We start from the raw sequence: 21098 nt of genomic DNA on the forward strand, positions 1-21098 counted from the left end.
CGCACGCACGCACACGCACACACTCAGTGTCGAAATGTGAATTCTGGTCTCGTCGCTTGACTGAAAACAGCTCAAGACAATAAACAGCCAATCTAAAAGCTCACAACGAGTGGCGGTGAGACACACTGTGTATTCACATTACATTGTTGTTTTAGTATTATGTCAAGATGCACAGATGTGTTATAATTTGAAGGTATTTTGTACCCTTTTAACTTGCCACTCCGTACTTAAAGCCATGTTACTGGAGAGGGAAATGGATATAAAAATCTATTTAAAATTCTGCATAACGCAGTTAGTTGGTGCACTGTACTAATGCTGTACGAGTGCACGGCAAGGAAATATATCAACTGAAAATTCAGACAGGACACAGCCATTTTCACACACACACGTAAACACACACACACACACACACACACACACACACACACAGCGGTGTGTGTGTGTGTGTGTGTGTGTGTGTGTGTGTTTTTGAGCGGTGGCAGTACAGGTCTTTGAGGGGACGGGTGGGGTGATGTTTTCTACTCAGACTTGTGGCAGTACGGGTCTTTGACGGGTGGGTGTGGGGTGGTGTTTCTAGTCAGACTTGTGGCAGTACAGGTCTTTGACGGGTGGGTGTGGGGTGATGTTTTCTACTCAGACTTGTGGCAGTACAGGTCTTTGACGGGTGGGTGTGGGGTCAGGGGTGGTGTTTCTAGTCAGACTTGTGGCAGTACAGGTCTTTGAGGGCTTTCAGTTCCTCGATCAGGGTCTTGTTCTGGTTCTCCAGAACGGCCACGCGGTTCTCCAGACACTTGACGTACTCCTTCTTCTTGCGACGACACTCGCGCGCCGCCTCCCTGCAGGGTGAGACACGACAAGACGTTTCAAAGCCATTAATGCAACTGGTACTGCTAGTAGCTAGCTGGTATTAGCCTATAGTTTAACTCAACTGGTACTGCTAGTAGCTAGCTGGTATTAGCCTATAGTTTAACTCAACTGGTAGGCCTACTGCTAGTAGCTAGCTGGTATTAGCCTATAGTTTAACTCAACTGGTACTGCTAGTAGCTAGCTGGTATTAGCCTATAGTTTAACTCAACTGGTACTGCTAGTAGCTAGCTGGTATTAGCCTGGATAGTTTAGTTGTAACTGAGCGTGACATGTTTCACATTGCGCTTTGGTCAGGCGCTAGCCGTACGTCACAGTATAGAAGTATACGCTTACAGTCAGTATTGATTTTGGCGATTAAAACTATTGACGATAAAAATGTTCACCGACTGCCTTTTTTTCACTGAAGAAAACGAAATGAAAACTGAGCTATGACGACTTAAAACTGAGACTAGATATACGGACAATTCCGTCAACAAAATAAATTTTGCCTAAAATGTCAGGGAGGGACTAGTGGAGAAGAGATCCAGTAGAACTAAATGTTAGGGAGGGACTAGTGGAGAAGAGATCCAGTAGAACTAAATGTTAGGGAGGGACTAGTGGAGAAGAGATCCAGTAGAACTAAATGTTAGGGAGGGACTAGTGGAGAAGAGATCCAGGAGAACTAAATGTTAGGGAGGGACTAGTGGAGAAGAGATCCAGTAGAACTAAATGTCAGGGAGGGACTAGTGGAGAAGAGATCCAGTAGAACTAAATGTTAGGGAGGGACTAGTGGAGAAGAGATCCAGGAGAACTAAATGTTAGGGAGGGACTAGTGGAGAAGAGATCCAGTAGAACTAAATGTCAGGGAGGGACTAGTGGAGAAGAGATCCAGTAGAACTAAATGTTAGGGAAGGACTAGTGGGGAAGAGATCCAGTAGAACTAAATGTCAGGGAGGGACTGTATGTTTTATTCAGAAGACTATGAGTAAAACAATCAAAACGTGCTGCCAACTTCATTTGGATCTTTGTTGGTTTTCTGCTTTATATGTAAAGTGTCTTGAGACAACTTGTCGTGATTTGACACTTAAATAAAAATTGAACATCAACAGTGCTTACGGTAATACGGTTTACACTTCATCACGTCATCTTTCATACCTGTTCTTCATGAGGCGGACCTCCCTCTTGCGTGTGACCACCTCGGTCTCCCTGCCCTGTTCGGGCAGGGCGGGGGACGAGGCCATGACCACCCCGGGGGCGATGGTGCTGGCCGGGGCCGTTCGGATCTGATAGGCCTGGACGTCACCGGACGCAGCTGGAGGGAGGTGGAGAGATTCAATCAAAGGTGGTTCAAGTGCAACACGGCTTCGTTGGATGCAATCCTACGGAAGCAGTACTGACTGCGCCTGCAGACAGGGTTGACATTGAAGCAGGACTGACTGCACATGCAGACAGGGTTGACATTGATGCAGTACTGTACTGACTGTGCATGCAGACAGGGTTGACATTGAAGCAGGACTGACTGCGCATGCAGACAGGGTTGACATTGAAGCAGTACTGTGCATGTAGACAGGGTTGACATTGAAGCAGTACTCTGCATGCAGACAGGGTTGACATTAAGCAGCACTGACTGCGCATGCAGACAGGGTTGACATTGAAGCAGTACTGTGCATGCAGACAGGGTTGACATTAAGCAGCACTGACTGCACATGCAGACAGGGTTGACATTGAAGCAGTACTGTGCATGTAGACAGGGTTGACATTGAAGCAGTACTGTGCATGCAGACAGGGTTGACATTAAGCAGCACTGACTGCGCATGCAGACAGGGTTGACATTGAAGCAGTACTGTGCATGCAGACAGGGTTGACATTGAAGCAGTACTGTGCATGCAGACAGGGTTGACATTGAAGCAGTACTGTGCATGCAGACAGGGTTGACATTAAGCAGCACTGACTGCACATGCAGACAGGGTTGACATTGAAGCAGTACTGTGCATGTAGACAGGGTTGACATTGAAGCAGTACTGTGCATGCAGACAGGGTTGACATTAAGCAGCACTGACTGCGCATGAAGACAGGGTTGACATTGAAGCAGTACTGTGCATGCAGACAGGGTTGACATTGAAGCAGTACTGTGCATGTAGACAGGGTTGACATTGAAGCAGTACTGTGCATGCAGACAGGGTTGACATTGAAGCAGTACTGTGCATGTAGACAGGGTTGACATTGAAGCAGTACTGTGCATGCAGACAGGGTTGACATTGAAGCAGTACTGCGAATGCAGACAGGGTTGACATTGAAGCAGTACTGTGCATGCAGACGGACAGGGGTTGACATTGAAGCAAAGTCCACAGGTTCATGTACTTTTTCGCTAGAAACAGAATATATCAAATATGAGGGACTGACTGTCATAAACGATACAGACACCTCCCCTGACAACAACGCTGAGACAGTTTGTTTATTTTTTGACCACAATGCTTATAATGAGACGATTTTAAGATGACCCCATGTTATTCTAGCCTGGTGAAACCACTCCCCCTGCTGGGCGACATTTGCATTCTGCCAGAAGGGTGAGTCTGGTGTCTCTCGGGCAGAGACGATGTACTCCGGACCAATTCTGTCCGGAGCGATATGCGGCCGTATGCGGACGCTAGAGGCGGGCGGGATCAACGCGAGACTGATGACGTATTGAAGCGCTGCCACAGTGCAAATGTAAACACAACCTAACAAGACTACTATACAACTCGAAATGATTATGGAGATATCTTTTGTCCCGCTGCTTCCGGGTTCATCGTTTCTGCTTGAGAGAGACCAGATCAAGGCAGGAGGAGGAGGGAACTGGTGAACTCAATACTGCTGCAATCTGGCAGAGTCAGATTAATGTTAATTCTCCATCGAGAAAAACTTCCATGAACCAGGGCATGAGCGAGTGACGTCAGGACTTTAAGAACCAGGGGATGAGCGAGTGAGTGACGTCAGGAGACTTTAGAACCAGGGGATGAGCGAGTGAGTGACGTCAGGAGACTTTAGAACCAGGGGATGAGCGAGTGAAGTCAGGACTTTAGAACCAGGGGATGAGCGAGTGACGTCAGGACTTTAGAACCAGGGGATGAGCGAGTGACGTCAGGACTTTAAGAACCAGGGGATGAGCGAGTGACGTCAGGACTTTAAGAACCAGGGGGATGAGCGAGTGAGTGACGTCAGGACTTTAGAACCAGGGGGATGAGCGAGTGAGTGACGTCAGGACTTTAAGAACCAGGGGATGAGCGAGTGAGTGACGTCAGGACTTTAGAACCAGGGGGATGAGCGAGTGAGTGACGTCAGGACTTTTAGAACCAGGGGATGAGCGAGTGACGTCAGGACTTTAAGAACCAGGGGATGAGCGAGTGACGTCAGGACTTTAAGAACCAGGGGATGAGCGAGTGACGTCAGGACTTTAAGAACCAGGGGATGAGCGAGTGACGTCAGGACTTTAAGAACCAGGGGATGAGCGAGTGACGTCAGGACTTTAAGAACCAGGGGATGAGCGAGTGAGTGACGTCAGGACTACCTGCGCTCTACGGTTTCTCACCTTGGACGACCACCTGGTTGCTGGGCACCAGGATCTGCTGTCCGTCGCTGGTCTGGGCGTACTGCAGGATGGTGGTGCCCTGCTGGCCACCCGCCGCGTTGGTCATGGTCAGCGTCTGGATGCCCTGGACCCCGTCCGTCCCGTTGTTGGCCAGCTGGATGGCCCCGCCCTGGGTGATGGCGACTGGGTGGGAGAGGGAGAGGAGGGGGAGAGGTGAGGGGAGAACCTTAACCCTGACTGGGTGGGAGAGGGAGAGGAGGGGGAGAGGTGAGGGGAGAACCTTAACCCTGACCCTGGGTGATGGCGACTGGGTGGGAGAGGGAGAGGAGGGGAGATGTGTGGTGAGGGGAGAACCTTAACCCTGACCCTGTGTGATGGCGACTGGGTGGGAGAGGGAGAGGTGAGGGGAGAACCTTAACCCTGACCCTGGGTGATGGCGACTGGGTGGGAGAGGGAGAGGTGAGGGGAGAACCTTAACCCTGACCCTGGGTGATGGCGACTGGGTGGGAGAGGGAGAGGAGGGGGAGAACCTTAACCCTGACCCTGGGTGATGGCGACTGGGTGGGAGAGGGAGAGGAGGGGGAGAGGTGAGGGGAGAGAACCTTAACCCTGACCCTGGGTGATGGCGACTGGGTGGGAGAGGGAGAGGAGGGGAGAGCAGCTTACTGTATCGTAGATGGGCACCGTGGATGGATGGCATGGTGCTATAACTTACTGTACTGCCCGCTGCTGGTCTGGTAGATGGGCACGGTCTGGGTGGATGGCATGGTCACCGTGGCGATGGTGGGCTGGGTGACGGCCACGGCGTCCTCCTCGGCCTTCTCCTCTTCGATGCGTGCCACCGCGGGGGCGTCTGACGAGAGGTCGTTCAGGATCTTCCTGTTGGGACGGAACGGACCGGAACGCAACAAGGTTCAACGTCGTATGGCTATTTTGGCTATCGTCCTGTATTTGGTCCGAATGCGTTTCTCACCAGTAACGAACCGCACCGTGGTTCGTTTGGAAGCGAACCGAGTTCGGCCTTTTTTTGGCGGACCATGGTTCCTTTCTTTGATCCGCACCAGAGTTCGGATGCACGTTCACACACCAGCCGAACCAAATGGGTAAGCGGGTCATGGTTCGTATTTAAACGAATCAAACAGCCACCGGTGTGAAAGCGCCCTTGACTAGACTACGGCCCTCATTTATCAATTGAGTGTAAAAATCTGCCACAGATTCGAGTGTAGGTTTCGTAGTACACCCACGTCGCCACGGCATTTATAAAGTGATCGCAAACAGCACATTTTTCCTTAATTTCGTTCCGACGTTAATAAATGTGACGGCCTATGAAATCAAGCCTCGCCCTCGTTTTTGCGACATGAACAACTGCAGTACGATCTTGGAAACCATAGTTGCATCAAGTCAAGCCTTCCTTGCCTTGCTGACCGCCTCACCCCCCTCTCATACACACACACACACACACACACACACACACAGACGCACGCACATGCAACTTGCAAGCAACTGTCACTGTGTGTTAGTTATGGAATTATTAAAATGTTTATTCATTTAATATACAAACAAGATAAGTGAACGAAAACCTGAACCTGTGATTATGTGAAGCAAAATTAACATTGCTCACGACGTCATTGGAATGAGTTTGGACACGCACAGCCCGTGACAAATGCCGTTTTCCTCCGCTCCTGTTCGGACCTGCATGCACGTTTATGACATTACTCACTGTAGGCTATATTAGATTGCCTCCCTGCGCAGCCTAAAGTTTAGGAAGTGAAGTTGGCGGTAACCCGTGATTTTCCATATGACAACAAAAAAAAAGAAGCGGTCCCCACTTTGCGCTGCCTCGACACTGTCGGCATATTATGTCACATTTATTGGCATTCGAGCGCGTCGGGTTTATCCTTAATTAAAAGGACGAGACGTATAACGCGAGAAAGACATGGCTGTAGACTGCAGTTGCCGTTGGTGGTAGACTTGACTATAGCTGCATAGCTCGGTCCCAGGGTTACTTATCTGCGAAAAGAAAATCTAAAGCTGCAGCACTGCAAATCATGGATCCAGTCATGGAATTAAGTTAGGAGGGGGGGTCGGGGGGCTACCGGTATGCGCTCATGCAAAACACTATTTAAATGGCTTAAAGCATTGTTTTTAATTGCGCGATTTTAATAAGCTTGCACTTGGTAAAATCCTACCAATTTCATATGACTTTACAAAATATTGTTTTTTCACATGTAGGCTATTATTAGTTTTATACATTTTAGGAGTGAAAACATATATGTTTAGATGCCTGTGACAGCCTCTCAGCTGGTCAAACAACGCTGCTCCGCTGTTCTACGACAGAAAAACAGGTGAGGACAAAGCGTACGACAGCTCCCGACCAGACGTGAGTTTTGAACTTTGTCAAGTTCAATTTCAAGCTTTTGGCGGAAATGGTAAATGCCGAAGATTTCGGTAAATTTCGGCGTGCACCCATATTTTGGCATACGCACGATACGTTGATAAATGAGGGCCTAAGACTAAAACTCGTCATATGACTAAAATATGACCAAAACGAAATACCTATATTGCTGTCAAATACAAAATGTATGACAAAACAGGGCTTCAGTGGGTGATAAAACTTCATTCTTCGGTTCCATGCGCACACACACACACACACACACACACACACACACACACACACACACACACACACACTTTTCTACCTGTAGGAGGGCCGCCGCGAAAGAATCTCCCGGCGTTTCTGGGAGTCTGTCACGCTGTCCACCGACTCCTGAGAGTCCTCACTCTCTGCTATGGTGGAGATCTGGAGGGGACACACGCACACGCACGCACACACACACACACACACACACACACACACACACACACACACACACACACACACACACACACACACACACACACACACACACACACACACACACACACACACACACACACACACACACACACACACACACACACACACACACACACACACACACACACACACACACACACACACACACACACACACACACACACACACACACACACACACACACACACACACACACACACACACACACACACAAATGATTAAAAATCGTGGGGTTCGGAGCCAGGCAGGGGACAACCACCCTAAAGACTAATCATTGTGTATATTCCTGCACTATACCTGCATCGAGTGATCCTCGTACATAGAAGTTGATGAATTGAAGATTCTGACCTTCAAAGTACATAATTTGGATGTTTTGATTGTATTGCTGTATTGTTGATCTTTCTGCTTTGGCAATGTAAACGTAAACGTTTTCTCATGCCAATAAAGCCAATTGAAATTGAATTGAATTGAATTGCATGTTATGCTCTCATAAGAGTTACATTATATCGTTACATTTGAATTATACTTCAAGTTAATGAATGAGTCAGTCAGTGTAGTTTAGTAGTTACCTGTACCGCCTGGACCTGAGGCGACTGGATGACGGAGGGCTGCGCGGCCTGGATGACCCCGTGGACCTGCACCGTCTGACCGTTGGGCAGCTGCACCAGCGTGACCGTGTTCCCGCCGGCCCCCCCGTGGCCGCCCGCCATCTGCACCTGAAACATACAAGCTTCCTTTCATCCACATCCACAGGGTTTAGTATCAGCGGTGGGGGGAGGGAGGCAGTATAGTGGAGGACAGTGCTGTAGCGTTACTCAAGTAAAGATATCAATCGGTGTTCATTCCGTTGACTAAAACTAAGACGAAAGATTGTTCGTCGACTACCTTTTTATCACCGACGGAAACTACTAAATGAAAACTATAAGCTGTGATGACAAAACTATAAGACTAAATAATATATTGATATATAATTTCGTCAACAGATAACTTTGACTAAAATGTTTAGGAAGGGACTATAGTGGACAAGAGAACCAGTATAAGTCATTTTACAGCTTGGTTGCATGCTGGAAATATAGCTACGAGCTCACAACAATGAAACTATACTACAATGAAAATACTTCTAAGTAAATGTACTTCTAAGTACCAAAAGTAAGAAAGTGCTCGTCACACAGAACGTCCCATTTCAAGTGTTTCAAATGTATGAAAATCTTGTGCTCTACAAGCTCACAATGCTTCGCCATTGTAGATCGGCTATTTTCAAATGGCCAAAAATGTACAGTACATAGGGCTGAAGGGGTTAATGTATGTTTCCATAATCCGGGCCATGGATTATGGATTGATATATTAACCTTTTAATTAAATTGTCCACTAAAATCTAGTTCATATAGATAGGCCTGTTTAGCCGTGTCATACAGAATACAGTACCTTCCCCCCCCCTCAGTGGTTGGTATGCACACGCACGCATACACACCCATTCAACGCTACACACACGTGAATAAAAAAAAACTGCTTGAAAACAGGTAAGAATATAAAAGTAGTAATATGATATTCTGTGTGTCATATGAGCAGTAATCCACCTCTCTTGGCTCTAGCTATGGCCTATTTGTGGAATCACACCCAGCCAGGCTCAGTCTGTCTCCCCACCTCAACCTCAACCTCAAAGCAAGTTTGTTGAGTTGTGAACCAACTGCAGCATGATTTTGGGGGGGGGGGGGGGGGGGGGGTCAGTAAGGTTAGTCAGTGGTTGCAGATGGAGACACAGCGTCAACTGTGCCAATTGAGGAACACGGATATAAATAAGTGTCAGTATGGGCTCTGTCTACGTGTTGGTTAGGAAGGTGTCCGTATAAGCCCTGTCTACGTGTTGGTTAGGAAGGTGTCCGTATAAGCCCTGTCTATGTGTTGGTTAGGAAGGTGTCAGTATGGGCCCTGTCTATGTGTTGGTTAGGAAGGTGTCAGTATGGGCCCGGTCTATGTGTTGGTTAGGAAGGTGTCAGTATGGGCCCTGTCTATGTGTTGGTTAGGAAGGTGTCAGTATGGGCCCTACCTGCCCACCTCCCTCCCTGCCTCCTGCCCACCTGCCTGCCCGCCTGCCTGCCTGCCTGCTTGCCTCCCTCCCTCCCTCCCTCCCTGCCTGCCCTGCCCTGCCCTACCCGGCCTGCCTCCTGCCTGCACAGCGTGGGCTCTGCTAGCCTGGCATGACCTGCCACATTCCTGTGGTTCCTCCAGGCTCCATTACATTTCTTATATTTCTATACATCTATACATTTTCTATAAATCGGCAAAAACTATTACGATTACGCTTAAATAAAACAATTCATTCGTTAGATAGCAGTCAGTCACCTGTGTGTGGTCTAGATATTAATAGTAGTAATTAGTTAGCAGTCAGTCACCTGTGTGGTCTAGTTACTAATAGTAGTAATTAGTTAGCAGTCAGTCACCTGTGTGTGGTCTAGTTATTAATAGTAGTAATTAGTTAGCAGTCAGTAACCTGTGTGGTCTAGTTACTAATAGTAGTAATTAGTTAGCAGTCAGTCACCTGTGTGTGGTCTAGTTATTAATAGTAGTAATTAGTTAGCAGTCAGTCACCTGTGTGTGGTCTAGTTACTAATAGTAGTAATTAGTTAGCAGTCAGCCCCCTGTGTGGTCTAGTTACTAATAGTAATAATTAGTTAGCAGTCAGTCACCTGTGTGTGGTCTAGTTACTAATAGTAGTAATTAGTCAGTCACCTGTGCCAGGGTCTGGATCTGAGCCTGTGTGATCTGTTGGGTCTCTGTCTCCACAGCAGTCTCCACCCCCTGCTGGGCCTCCACCGCAGACTCCATCCTCATTGGCTGAGCTGTGGACAGATGAACGTCGTTACAAACACCAACCTCGTGAAAAAGTGACCGTTTTTAGACACGATCCAGCTGACAGAGATGAGATGCTAGTGGTTACTGCGGGAGGGTTATGTGAATGTCTTTAAATGTTCTGATTAATTGAGGAGTGAGGACCCCAATGTAAACAAGTATTAGTGCTTGTCCTCTTAGCAAACCTTGCATTGAACTGTACTTTCATCAAACTGTGTTTTTTTTTTTTCTTTCTATTTTTGACGGGCGGGTTTAATGTTTGTTTTTAGTTCAATGTTTGTTTTAAGACTTAAAACTGTCATCTTGTCCCCAACACAAACATTAAATGCCATTAACAATAAAGATAATTTAATGTTTGTTGTTTGTAATTATTCAGGGAGACATACTCTGGTTTGCTTGACCACAAATTAGGCATGAGCCGATCAGGGCTTTTGGGAACGATCACCGATTGTTCTTCTTATACTGATACCGATCTTCTACCTAAAAGGGACATTTTTAATATTTCCAAAATTATAATATGTCAAAACCCACGTCAAAACTGTTTCTGTGTGTGTGTGTGTGTGTGTGTGTGTGTGTGTGTGTGTGTGTGTGTGTGTGTGCGTGTGTGCGTGCGTGCGTGTGTGTGGAGGAAGGGGAGAATGTTTAGGCCCGTCAACAAAGATGCAAAATGATATTATTATACTACATCTGGTTGACTTTTATACCTCTTAAATGGTATAAGACGGTTTCTCCAGATCGGGTAAACTGCCGATCACAGATCGAGTCATTTGGAGTGATCATTTATCGGCCGATCACCGATCGATCGGTGTCCGGTGGATCTCCACCACAACAGCAGAACAAATAGATAGACTGTGTGACAGATGGTTTGATGTTTACATGGCGTCTAAGTCACTTTGTAGCGATCAAATGCTTTCTTTGACCTCCATTTACGTGACCATTAAATAACCCGACTAGGGTTCTTGACCTTCCTACGTGGTTCTGGACAAGAGTGTCTGCTTTATGCCTGAAATGGACATGTGGTTAAAGCTGCTATATGAGCAATAATATGTCAGAAATGTAAAAACTTTTTTCCCCTTGGTATTCAGACAGCCAGCAGTGGGTAAAAATGCCCCCAAAGAAATGTATAGTCTCTGTGAACACATCTTCATTCAAAGATTTTCCTAGAAGCTTTGTCATTGGTCGATTTGCCTGTCTACTTAGTTTAGTTTAGTTTAGTTTAGTTTATTAGTTTGTTTTTTCTTTCCATACAAAACATTCTTAGTTCATCAGTTTTTTTCTTTTTCTTATTCTGAAAAAAAGGGGTATAGACTGAAGCCTAGGCTTATTACGTCTACCCTTTTGTCCATTAAATTAAAATAATAAAAATGAAAATATATATGTACATCCCTTTTACAGGTCCTCAAACAACATTTCTACTGAGCAGTGCAACATTCATGTTTCTTTTCCTTTTTTTCTTCTTTTTTTTCTCTCCTTCCTCTTTCTGAATAACAAGCAAAAAAAAACAAAACAATATGCTAATAAAAGTCACAGTAGTAACATGAAGTAGTAGTTCCTTTACTCTGTATAGCTATTTAATACTTTTTTTTTTATAACTTCTTAAATTTATCCTTAGCTCTTTCAATTCATCATCACATCTATTCCACAGCTTCACACCCTTTATCGTTATACAATTACTTCCTGATTGGTTAGTCATTTCAACCGGGGTTGTTTTTTTTTTTCTTTTCGACCAATGACAAAGCTTCTAGGAACATCTTTGAATGCATATTGTGGTTCCTAGATGTGTCACAGAGACTGTTCTTTTAAGCGTTTTACTCATCTGGACTCGTCTGAATACAAAAAAGAGGTCGTTTACATTTCTGACATATTATTGCTTATAGCCACTTTAACTTAAGGCACAGTCAGGGGAGAATGAGCTATATGTCTCTGAAACCAGAAGGCAGTGACTGGGGCATAAATAAACTGATACCAATTAAATACCAATACTTTTCTGCTGAAAAGGATACGTACATTTAATAGTTCATCAAACATACATACTTTCAACTTAACCCATTCTGGTCGGGAATCCCTTTTGGTGTTTTACCCCTTGAGGCCCATTTTGGGGTTCTGTACAGTATGTACAGTATTCAAAAGGCCTATAACAGCTGTATAACGTGAGGCCCTCAGATATTAGACGTAGTGCCAGGCAACAACTATATACTGACAACTTGGCACGTAGTGTATGACTGCTGGGAGGCAGTCAGAGAACAACCTAATGTATGACTGCTGGGAGGCAGAGAACAATCTGATGTATGACTGCTGGGTGGCAGAGAACAACCTAATGTATGACTGCTGGGAGGCAGAGAACAATCTAATGTATGACTGCTGGGAGGCAGAGAACAACCTAATGTATGACTGCTGGGTGGCAGAGAACAACCTAATGTATGACTGCTGGGTGGCAGAGATCAGAGAACAACCTAAATCTAATGTATGACTGCTGGGTGGCAGAGATCAGAGAACAACCTAATGTATGACTGCTGGGTGGCAGAGATCAGAGAACAACCTAATGTATGACTGCTGGGTGGCAGAGATCAGAGAACAACCTAATGTATGACTGCTGGGTGGCAGAGATCAGAGAACAACCTAATGTATGACTGCTGGGTGGCAGAGATCAGAGAACAACCTAATGTATGACTGCTGGGTGGCAGAGATCAGAGAACAACCTAATGTATGACTGCTGGGTGGCAGAGATCAGAGAACAACCTAATGTATGACTGCTGGGTGGCAGAGATCAGAGAACAACCTAATGTATGACTGCTGGGTGGCAGAGATCAGAGAACAACCTAATGTATGACTGCTGGGTGGCAGAGATCAGAGAACAACCTAATGTATGACTGCAGGGCCATTCAAGGACAGTTGACTCATCTCTGTTCACTTCACCAGGCCAGGTCTCTCTCTCTCTCTCTCTCTCTCTCTCTCTCTCTCGCACGCACGCACGCACGCACGCACGCACGCACGCACGCACGCACGCACGCACGCACGCACGCACGCACACACACACGCGCACACACACACACACACACACACACACACACACACACACACACACCTATTGGTGAATAAATAGAGACAAAGCCCTGAAGTTGACGGAATGCACCGGACGGGGGCTATGGCCGTATAGAGAATGCATAGACAGATACAGAAATAGCAGTAGAGATACACAGTTTGATCAAACAAGTGCAGTGTTAGTGTGGCTAACAATAGCTAAATGACAATGTGTTTCCTAAACAGTCAGGGAGGGAGGGAGAAAAGTCTCCAAAGGAAACTCAGATTCATTGTCATGCTGGACTGCATCAATTCAAAGGGGATTATTTATGTGATATTGTGTGTGTGTGTGTGTGTGTGTGTGTGTGTGTGTGTGTGTGTGTGTGTGTGTGTGAGCCTACATTTTTACAGTCGTACAGCCTTCATTAAATGTGTGTTGCAGGGTAATAAAACTCCTCTATGAAGCCCCCCCCCCCCCTCGATGAATTGCGTATGAATTACCCCAATGGAAACAAGGCACAGCGCTTTCTTCCCAGCAAGCACGGTCAGGACCTGGACGAATTAGTGACGTCTCGATTGGGGCCAGATCAAGTCAAACCAAGACTAGTCAGATCTGGCCCAGAATATCACCTGATTTCAACCAACCATAAATTCTGCCTGTGATCTGGCCTAGTCCTGAACGTAAAGATCATCCCCATATGGGCTGTGATCTGGCCTAGTCCTGAACGTAAAGACCATCCCCATGTAGGCTGTGTGAGTCATAATGACGTCATCATGACATCATCATGACGTCATTTGGCTTGCTGGGTTGCTTTTCCTATCCTCTCAGCAGACCCTTGTATTGAAACTGCTTTTTCTGCAAACTGTTAAAACCTCACCCTCTGAAGAACTCTGAACACACACCTCTTTCAGAACCATTATGAAATGAAAATGCGAAATTGAGAATCACTGGAAACAAGCCCAGATGGCAGCAGTGGCCACCTTTTGTTTTGTTGAATCTCAGCCCTTTCTATGCAAACGTTCTCCAAGTGCCCTCATAGCGCTATAGCTATAGCCCACCGCCTGATAAACCTGTTTTACGACGGGGTCTCAGCCATACCTCCCCCCCCCTCTCTATTCTGATGGTAATAATCAATCATTGCTGTGGTGTTTGTTGTTCAGAAACAGGGGTTTCTACCTTGGGAACTTGGGATACCTTATTGTATCCATTCGGAGACTTGTTAGGCCCAAACCACACCGATGATTTGCCATGCAACTCCAAAGTTGCAGCCAAACGGTTTCGATTAACCCCAATGGCAGTTACAAGGAGTTGCATCGGTGTGACTGACATGTCCTTAAAACTGTTTTGTTGCGAGGAGTTGCGAACTTGCGACTAATTGTCGTTTCTGTGTTTTGGGCCTAAAAACGAAGCTGTACTACTGAGGTCCACCCAGGTCCATTTGGAACCCGGGCCTCAAGGACCCCGGAGTTCAACTTGAGAACCACCTCTGAACGAGTGCCAGATTGTACCACACCCCACTGCAGGCTTCTCCAAGTGGGTGCCAAGTCCAGCCAGGGTGACTCAGAATACTTCTATAGTATTTAGAAAATTGTGTATTTATATAGCTGCCTTTATCCAAGGCGCTTTACAGAGATTGTGCATTACATTCACCCATTCACACACCTTTACATAGATTGTGCAGACTAGATTGCGCAGACTCCATCATGGCCCCTTGCACTTGCCCTAGCCCCTAATAGTCTAGATAGCACTTTATGTAGACTTTAATAGCATTTTATACACTTATAGCATGTTACGTATAGACAGCACTAGAATTGCATTTTATGTAGTCATATCACTTTATTTATGAATAGTATAATATATGTATGTATAGTTTCATATTTCATTATATAGATATTCCACTGTTACGTTCTTACGTAGCTTACGCATGTTTCATGATAACTACTTTTTATGTATATGTGATGTATTGCCATGCTTTTTGTTCTTGCTTAATGTAAATCGCTCTGGATTAAGAGCCTCTGCTCTAATGCCTAAATTGTAAATTGTATCAACTAGCCCTTACCCGTTGTGAGATATTTGCCCCCCTCTTGTGGCCGTGGGGGGGTACTGCGCCCGGTGTGTTTTTAATTCACGGAGAAATGTTGCATCCTTTGGTATTCTTCTCCTGATAAACTACACGGTTTGCACACATCTCACCATGCACAACGGCGACAGGTAGCCTGTCCACACATGGACCGCTACTTTGCATTCATATTCATGTCATATTGACAGTACAATACCCATTTTTGCATTTTTTAATCCACTAATAAATTCACTATAAATCATTAATGTGTCAAATGGGAAAAAGGGCTCCGTTACGCCCTCCATATAATTACGGTCCATGCCTGTGTGAAAAGTGGGAGTGAATGGGCCAGCCAATGTTGAGATAGTTGAGATAAAGCGCTGTCAGGGACATTCAGACAGACAGACATTCAGACATTCGCTGAATTTTAGTATTGTATCAATGTATCAATGTATCAATGTATCAATGTATCAATGTATCAATGTCACCACTTAGACCCCCGTCAAGGGGGTGGTGGGTGGGGGGGGGGGGTTAAATTATGTAAATTGCAGATCGGTGATCAGCATTTTTACCCTTTCTGGAGAAACCCATCTTTTATTGTACACCATTTAAGTGGTATAAAAGTCAGCCAGACAGTACAATAGGACTCTGTGTAACATGTTTAAACATGTGTGGCTGCCTCACACACACACACACACACACACACACACATAGGAGCAACGCCCCCCCCAGGGCAGGCATGCTGGCTTTCCCTCCCATTCTGTCTGTCTGCTCTACTGTAGCCTACTGTATTACTATCAACACACAACGTGCATATTTCATATCCTCTCCATTGTGTTATTATGAGATTATTTTTTTCCACACACTGTTTTTTTGTCCAGGCCTGTATTTAATAAATAAGACCCTCGATCTCTCTCTCTCTGTGTGTGTGTGTGTGTGTGTGGGGGGGGGGGTGTATGACTGTATGTGTCGATCATCAAGACCCCCCCCAAAAAAATAGCCTCTGCAAAGCCAGCAATTTATCAGGAGAAAGATAGCCAAGAAAGACATCTATCTATCTATTACATTCTAGAGATTGTATCATCAAGAGGGGGGCGTCACGGGTATCGCATTCGTATAGGTATGTAGTTAAAATATAGATTTATATTATAATACATAAAGTGATCATGGGCGGCCTTATTAGCCTAACGGAAAACCAGTGCCATTGCATGATTTAAGGCGGGATCGGTTAGAAAGGAGAATTATTATGCGCCAAAATGTAGCCAGCCCTGGTGTGGTGTGGTCGGCTGGCTGTCTGGCCGCGGCACAAAAGACACAATGTATCCGCTCCGTGCTCATCATTTCCCCGCCACTCTTGTGTAGAAAACATGCGGGAGGGAGAGAGACAGACAGACAGACAGTCTGGCCCCAGAGGACGCTTCAATCTGGGCATAGTGACTGTGGGTTTCCCCCCCCCTAACCCCAGCCATCCATCCAGCCAGCCCCTCCATCCCATCCCACTAACAACAAGCCCCATACACCCACCGAGACGCCATGATCTCTTTGTTTCCACCAGGCCGAAAAAAACATCCACCGCAACGCGGGGATTCTTCTCTCCCTCTAAAAGCCCCGCCGCCACCGGCGCACCGCGCCACGCCGATCCGATCCTTTCTCTTACCCACACGGACTGACTCCCCTTCGCTTCGTCACTGAAGTCCCGGTCCTCCGATCGGAGCTCCACTTTTATTCCGGCCGACACGTAAGAGCCCGCGTCAGGCTGTTACACCTCCGCCGCGTCACCACCGAGTAGAACAACAACACAGAGAGTAGACTAGTGGAGGCGCTGCCGGTCACCATGTAGAGGAGAGCCGAGAGGGAGCGACGCTCAGGCCGCTCACCGCCACGGAAACACACGAAGGCTCCCGAAGCCCGGCGAGTTGGGCCGAAAGGCTGCGCGCGGTTCTCAACCTGTGGCTCGGGGGCCTGTGGCTTCAAATAGGATTGTTTTGGGGCCGGGGGTCCCCAGTACCCAGTTCAAATAGGATTATTTTAGGGGGTCCACAGTACCCAGTTAAAATAGGATTATTTGAGGGGGTCCCCAGTACCCAGTTAAAAATAAGATTTTTTTTTGTCAAATATGTTTTTATTGAACAGATAAATTATTACAAACATTATGATATGAAATACTTTTTTTATGAAACAAAATGAAAGAAAAAAATAAAATAAAGACAAAAAAGATAAAGAAATCCCTTAACCCTCTCCCACCCATACTGCTCAGTGACACTGCATACTATATAATAAGATGATAGAAAGCTCGTGGAAAACATCTGAAAAGAAAATGGCGTACAGTCAACCATATCAATGGTATCCTGTCTATTAATCGTTTCTACTCAGGTAATGGACAAGGGGCAGCCAAATCTTATCAAACTGTCTCTCCCTGCTGTTTCTCAGGAAATACTTTATTCTCTCAAGATGAAGTGTACTATAGTCATTTAATTTAACCAGTGCTTAAATGCAGGAGCCTCTTCCTTCTTCCAGTGTGTCAGAATTAGTTTTTTCGCTGTCATCAGACCATATGAGAAGAGTTGTTTCTGTGCTCTCGTCAACATATAGGCATGGAGTCTGACGAACCCAGAATTATTAGTACAGGATCGGGGTCAATATGAATACTCAAAAATATCAGAGAGCGTCTCAAATATCTTAATCCAATATCTTTGTATCCGAGGGCAAAGGGCAAAGCTATGAAGAAGATTTGCATCTATTGTATTACATTTGTCACAATGCGAAGAAATATCTGGGTATATGTTATGTCATTTTAATTTGGAATAATGGAGTCTATGTATGACTCGAAACTGGATAGGGGGTCCCCAGTTCAAATAAGATTATTTTGGGGGTCCCTATATACCTTTACCTTTCTTATAAACAGTAGTTGATGATGAAGCCGTGTGTATATATCTATTCTCGGCTCCTTAATATGTTCTCTTGAAATAATTGCACGATCATTCTCTTAAACACTTAAACTATTATCCTATTAGTGTAGATTTCCGTCTTACACAAACACTACATTTCCATTCCAATGCGGGATTTACTTGGTGAAAGAAATGCACATGCCTCTCCTCTGCTTTCCATGCCATGCCGGAAGGCAGCATTCATCAGGAGAATTCCTGAACTTCCTGAAATTCCTGAACTTTCAGAAGTCTCCTGAAGTTGAACGGCAGCATTTTGCGTTGAACTAATTTGTCTCTAAATCCATGTCGTTACACCTGCATCTTCTCCACTAGCTATAAAGACTGCCCGGAAAATAGCTGATCTACAAGCTCACAAAGCCCAGCACGACGCGTTGTGAGCTTGTAGAGCTGCTATTTTCGCAATCTTTTTGTCCAAAAGTGCCCCTGCCTTCAGCTGATTTCAGCCCCTATCGCTGTAATACTCTCTGCACGTCTGTTAATTCAGACGGGCAGTGGTTGGCTTGACTCTTGACTGTTGCCCGGCTGCACGTGGCAAGTAAATAAAATGCAATAAAGTGCATTCAGTCTTCATTAAATACCGTATTGTGCCGAATATAAGAGGACTCTAATTATAAGACAACCCCCTCCATTCTTCAAGACTCATTTACAATTAAAGAACATTGAATGTCAAATATAGTCTCTAGTCCCTGATTATAATACAACCGTTTTTTTTAGGATATTTCCATTGGGGGGAAAAAAACATAGTCTTATTCAGCACAATATGGGCTATTTATGAAGAACAATAATAATACATTTTTGCAACTATAACATTTTAACTCATTCTGGTTTTTAAAAGTGACGACGGTCACCAGCAGTTATTGATTAAGTGACAATTTTACCTATCATTTATTACTATATATTTAGGGGGACCGCGGCCAAAACGTCCTTGCCATGACAACGTTTGAGGTCCAACCGAAGTGGGTCTAAACCTCCCTGGGCTCCCGGGGGGGTCTAGACCTCCCTGGGCTCCCGGACCTCCAGATCCTCCCCCGGGGGAGTCTAAACCTCCCTGGGCTCCCGGACCTCCAGGTCCTCCCCGTACTGGATCATCATGTCGACGTGTCGCAGCACGCCGTCGATCTCCTCCTCGTTGCGGCGGTCCAGCGTCAGGAACCTCACCATGGCGTAGTCGTCGACCAGTCCGCAGATGACCTCCGTCAGCCTCCGGAGCCTCTGGCCCCCCACGGGGCCGCCCTCCTCGTCCTGCATCATGGAGCCCGCGTCGGGCTCCAGCAGCCTCTCCACGCGGCGTCGGGCCCGCGGCTCCAGCAGGTCCATCTTGGTCAGCACGTTCACCTGGGGCAGCTCCAGGGACGCCATGGCGCTCAGCGCCGCCATCACGCCCGACACGAACTTGAAGGAGTCGGCCACGAACTGGGCGTCGACCAGGAAGACGGCGCACACGCGGAACTCCCAGCGCTGCAGCTCCGCCGCCAGGCTCCGCATGACGGGCAGGTGGGTGTACAGCTCCATCTGCCCGGGGCAGTCCAGGAGGAGGTAGTCGTCCTCCGCCTGGCCCAGGCTCTCCTCCAGCCAGGCCAGGTTGCGGCCCAGGTACTCCATGCAGAAGACCAGGCCCCCGTTGGGGCCGTAGCCGCCTCCTCCGCCGGCCTCCATCACGTCGTCCACGCTGATCAGCTCGCGGATGTCGGCCGCCAGCGGGTAGTCGAAGTGCTCGGCGGCGGGGTCCAGGTTGACCACCTGGACGTGGCGGCGGATGGCCCGGGCGTGGCGCGCCATGGTGGCGCAGTAGGTGCTCTTGCCGCTGCCCGCCGGGCCTATCACCAGCTGGGCGTAGCGAGGCATCCTCTTGATTGATTGATTGATTGATTGACTGATTGACTGAATACTTTATTGGCAGAAATGCAAACAGTACAGAGATGCAGTCAAAACCACTTGGTCCGAAGGGATATATCACCGTCTTGTTTCCGTTCAGACACACACACACGATTCTACAGCTCTACACACGTTGGGACATCCCGCCGTTGTGTCGGGGCTCCCGTGCGGCTCTCCAAATTCATGCCGAGGCCAGTCTGTGACGTCGGTCGTCTGTGACGTATCTATGATGACGTCATCACGACTCCATGTTTGGGTGACTCCACTCCAGGCATACGTGCACCATGCAGGTTTCAGCCTGATGTGATCGACCTTCACGGACTTCCCTCATTCGTTTATTACGAGATTAACGTGAAACGTTTCAGAAAGTATAAAACGTGCCATCGCTGTCAGGCAGAAAGAAACCTTGTATTTCCATCGATTCATCTTCAACCGCTTATCCGTAGTTGGGTAATGGGGGGCAACAGCTCCACCAGAGAGCTCCAGACTTCCCTCTCCAGAGCAACATGAGTAACTTCCTCCTGGGGGATCCCGAGGCGTTCCAAGGCCAGTCTGGAGATGTAATCCCACCCAGCTGGTCCTTGGCCTGCCCCCGGGGTCTCCTCCCAGTGGGACGTGCCTCGAGGACCTGACCTCCCTAGGGAGACGCCCGAGAGGCATCCTAACCAGATGCCTCGAGGACCTCCTATAGGGAGACCCCCGAGAGGCATCCTAACCAGATATCGCAAACCCACCTAAGCTGGCTCCTTTCCAGGCAAAACCATGTGTTTTCATGTTTGTTTTGTCACACGAAAGTAATAGTGGAAAAACAAAGCTCACGATGACGTTGTGATGTAACAGTGAATTGCATCACAAGGCCCTGCAGGAGAGGGAAGTGGTTCTTTTCAATCTGTCGTAATGGAAACTACCGCTACTATTCTCACGTTTTCATCGTGACACATACGGTGGTATTTTATGGTGAAAACATTTACATATTGACGTATACAGTATATACCATAGTATGCATACATAAATGTAAGGTTCTATTAAAAATAACAATGTTATTCAGGATGAAAGGGTTAATGACAGGACTG

The 21098-nt window shown here is 46.7% G+C and overlaps 3 protein-coding genes across 3 annotated transcripts in view; 1 reads left to right on the plus strand and 2 right to left on the minus strand.

Moving 5' to 3' along the window:
• Positions 1-21098, plus strand: part of plekhm3 (pleckstrin homology domain containing, family M, member 3) — a 465291-nt gene that overhangs the window by 132780 nt on the left and 311413 nt on the right. The window lies entirely within an intron of this gene.
• On the minus strand, positions 463-16994 carry LOC308331289 (cyclic AMP-responsive element-binding protein 1-like). Its single transcript, XM_080786660.1, has 8 exons — positions 16860-16994; positions 10002-10111; positions 7841-8005; positions 7114-7214; positions 5130-5293; positions 4415-4597; positions 2002-2158; positions 463-836 (listed from the first exon to the last, which is right to left on the minus strand). The coding sequence occupies exons 2-8, from the start codon at positions 10101-10103 to the stop codon at positions 692-694; spliced, it is 1017 nt and encodes a 338-aa protein (XP_080642786.1). The 5' UTR covers positions 10104-10111; positions 16860-16994; the 3' UTR covers positions 463-691.
• On the minus strand, positions 16925-19995 carry LOC308330985 (GPN-loop GTPase 3-like; the record flags this gene model as incomplete). The annotated part of the gene is made up of 2 exons (XM_080786054.1): positions 16925-17170; positions 19195-19995. The coding sequence occupies 2 exons, from the start codon at positions 19993-19995 to the stop codon at positions 16925-16927; spliced, it is 1047 nt and encodes a 348-aa protein (XP_080642180.1).

The sequence above is a fragment of the Protomyctophum bolini genome (assembly GCF_963924005.1).
Source record: "Protomyctophum bolini genome assembly, chromosome: 16".
Classification (NCBI taxonomy): domain Eukaryota; kingdom Metazoa; phylum Chordata; class Actinopteri; order Myctophiformes; family Myctophidae; genus Protomyctophum; species Protomyctophum bolini.

Excerpts from the sequence above, each read along its gene's own strand:
- LOC308331289 (XM_080786660.1), bottom strand. The coding sequence starts at position 10,103 with ATGAGGATGGAGTCTGCGGTGGAGGCCCAGCAGGGGGTGGAGACTGCT. Across the intron at positions 4,598-5,129 it reads GACCAGCAGCGGGCAGTACA|TCGCCATCACCCAGGGCGGG; the intron begins GTAAGTTATAGC and ends TCTCCCACCCAG. Across the intron at positions 2,159-4,414 it reads CAACCAGGTGGTCGTCCAAG|CTGCGTCCGGTGACGTCCAG; the intron begins GTGAGAAACCGT and ends ACCTCCCTCCAG.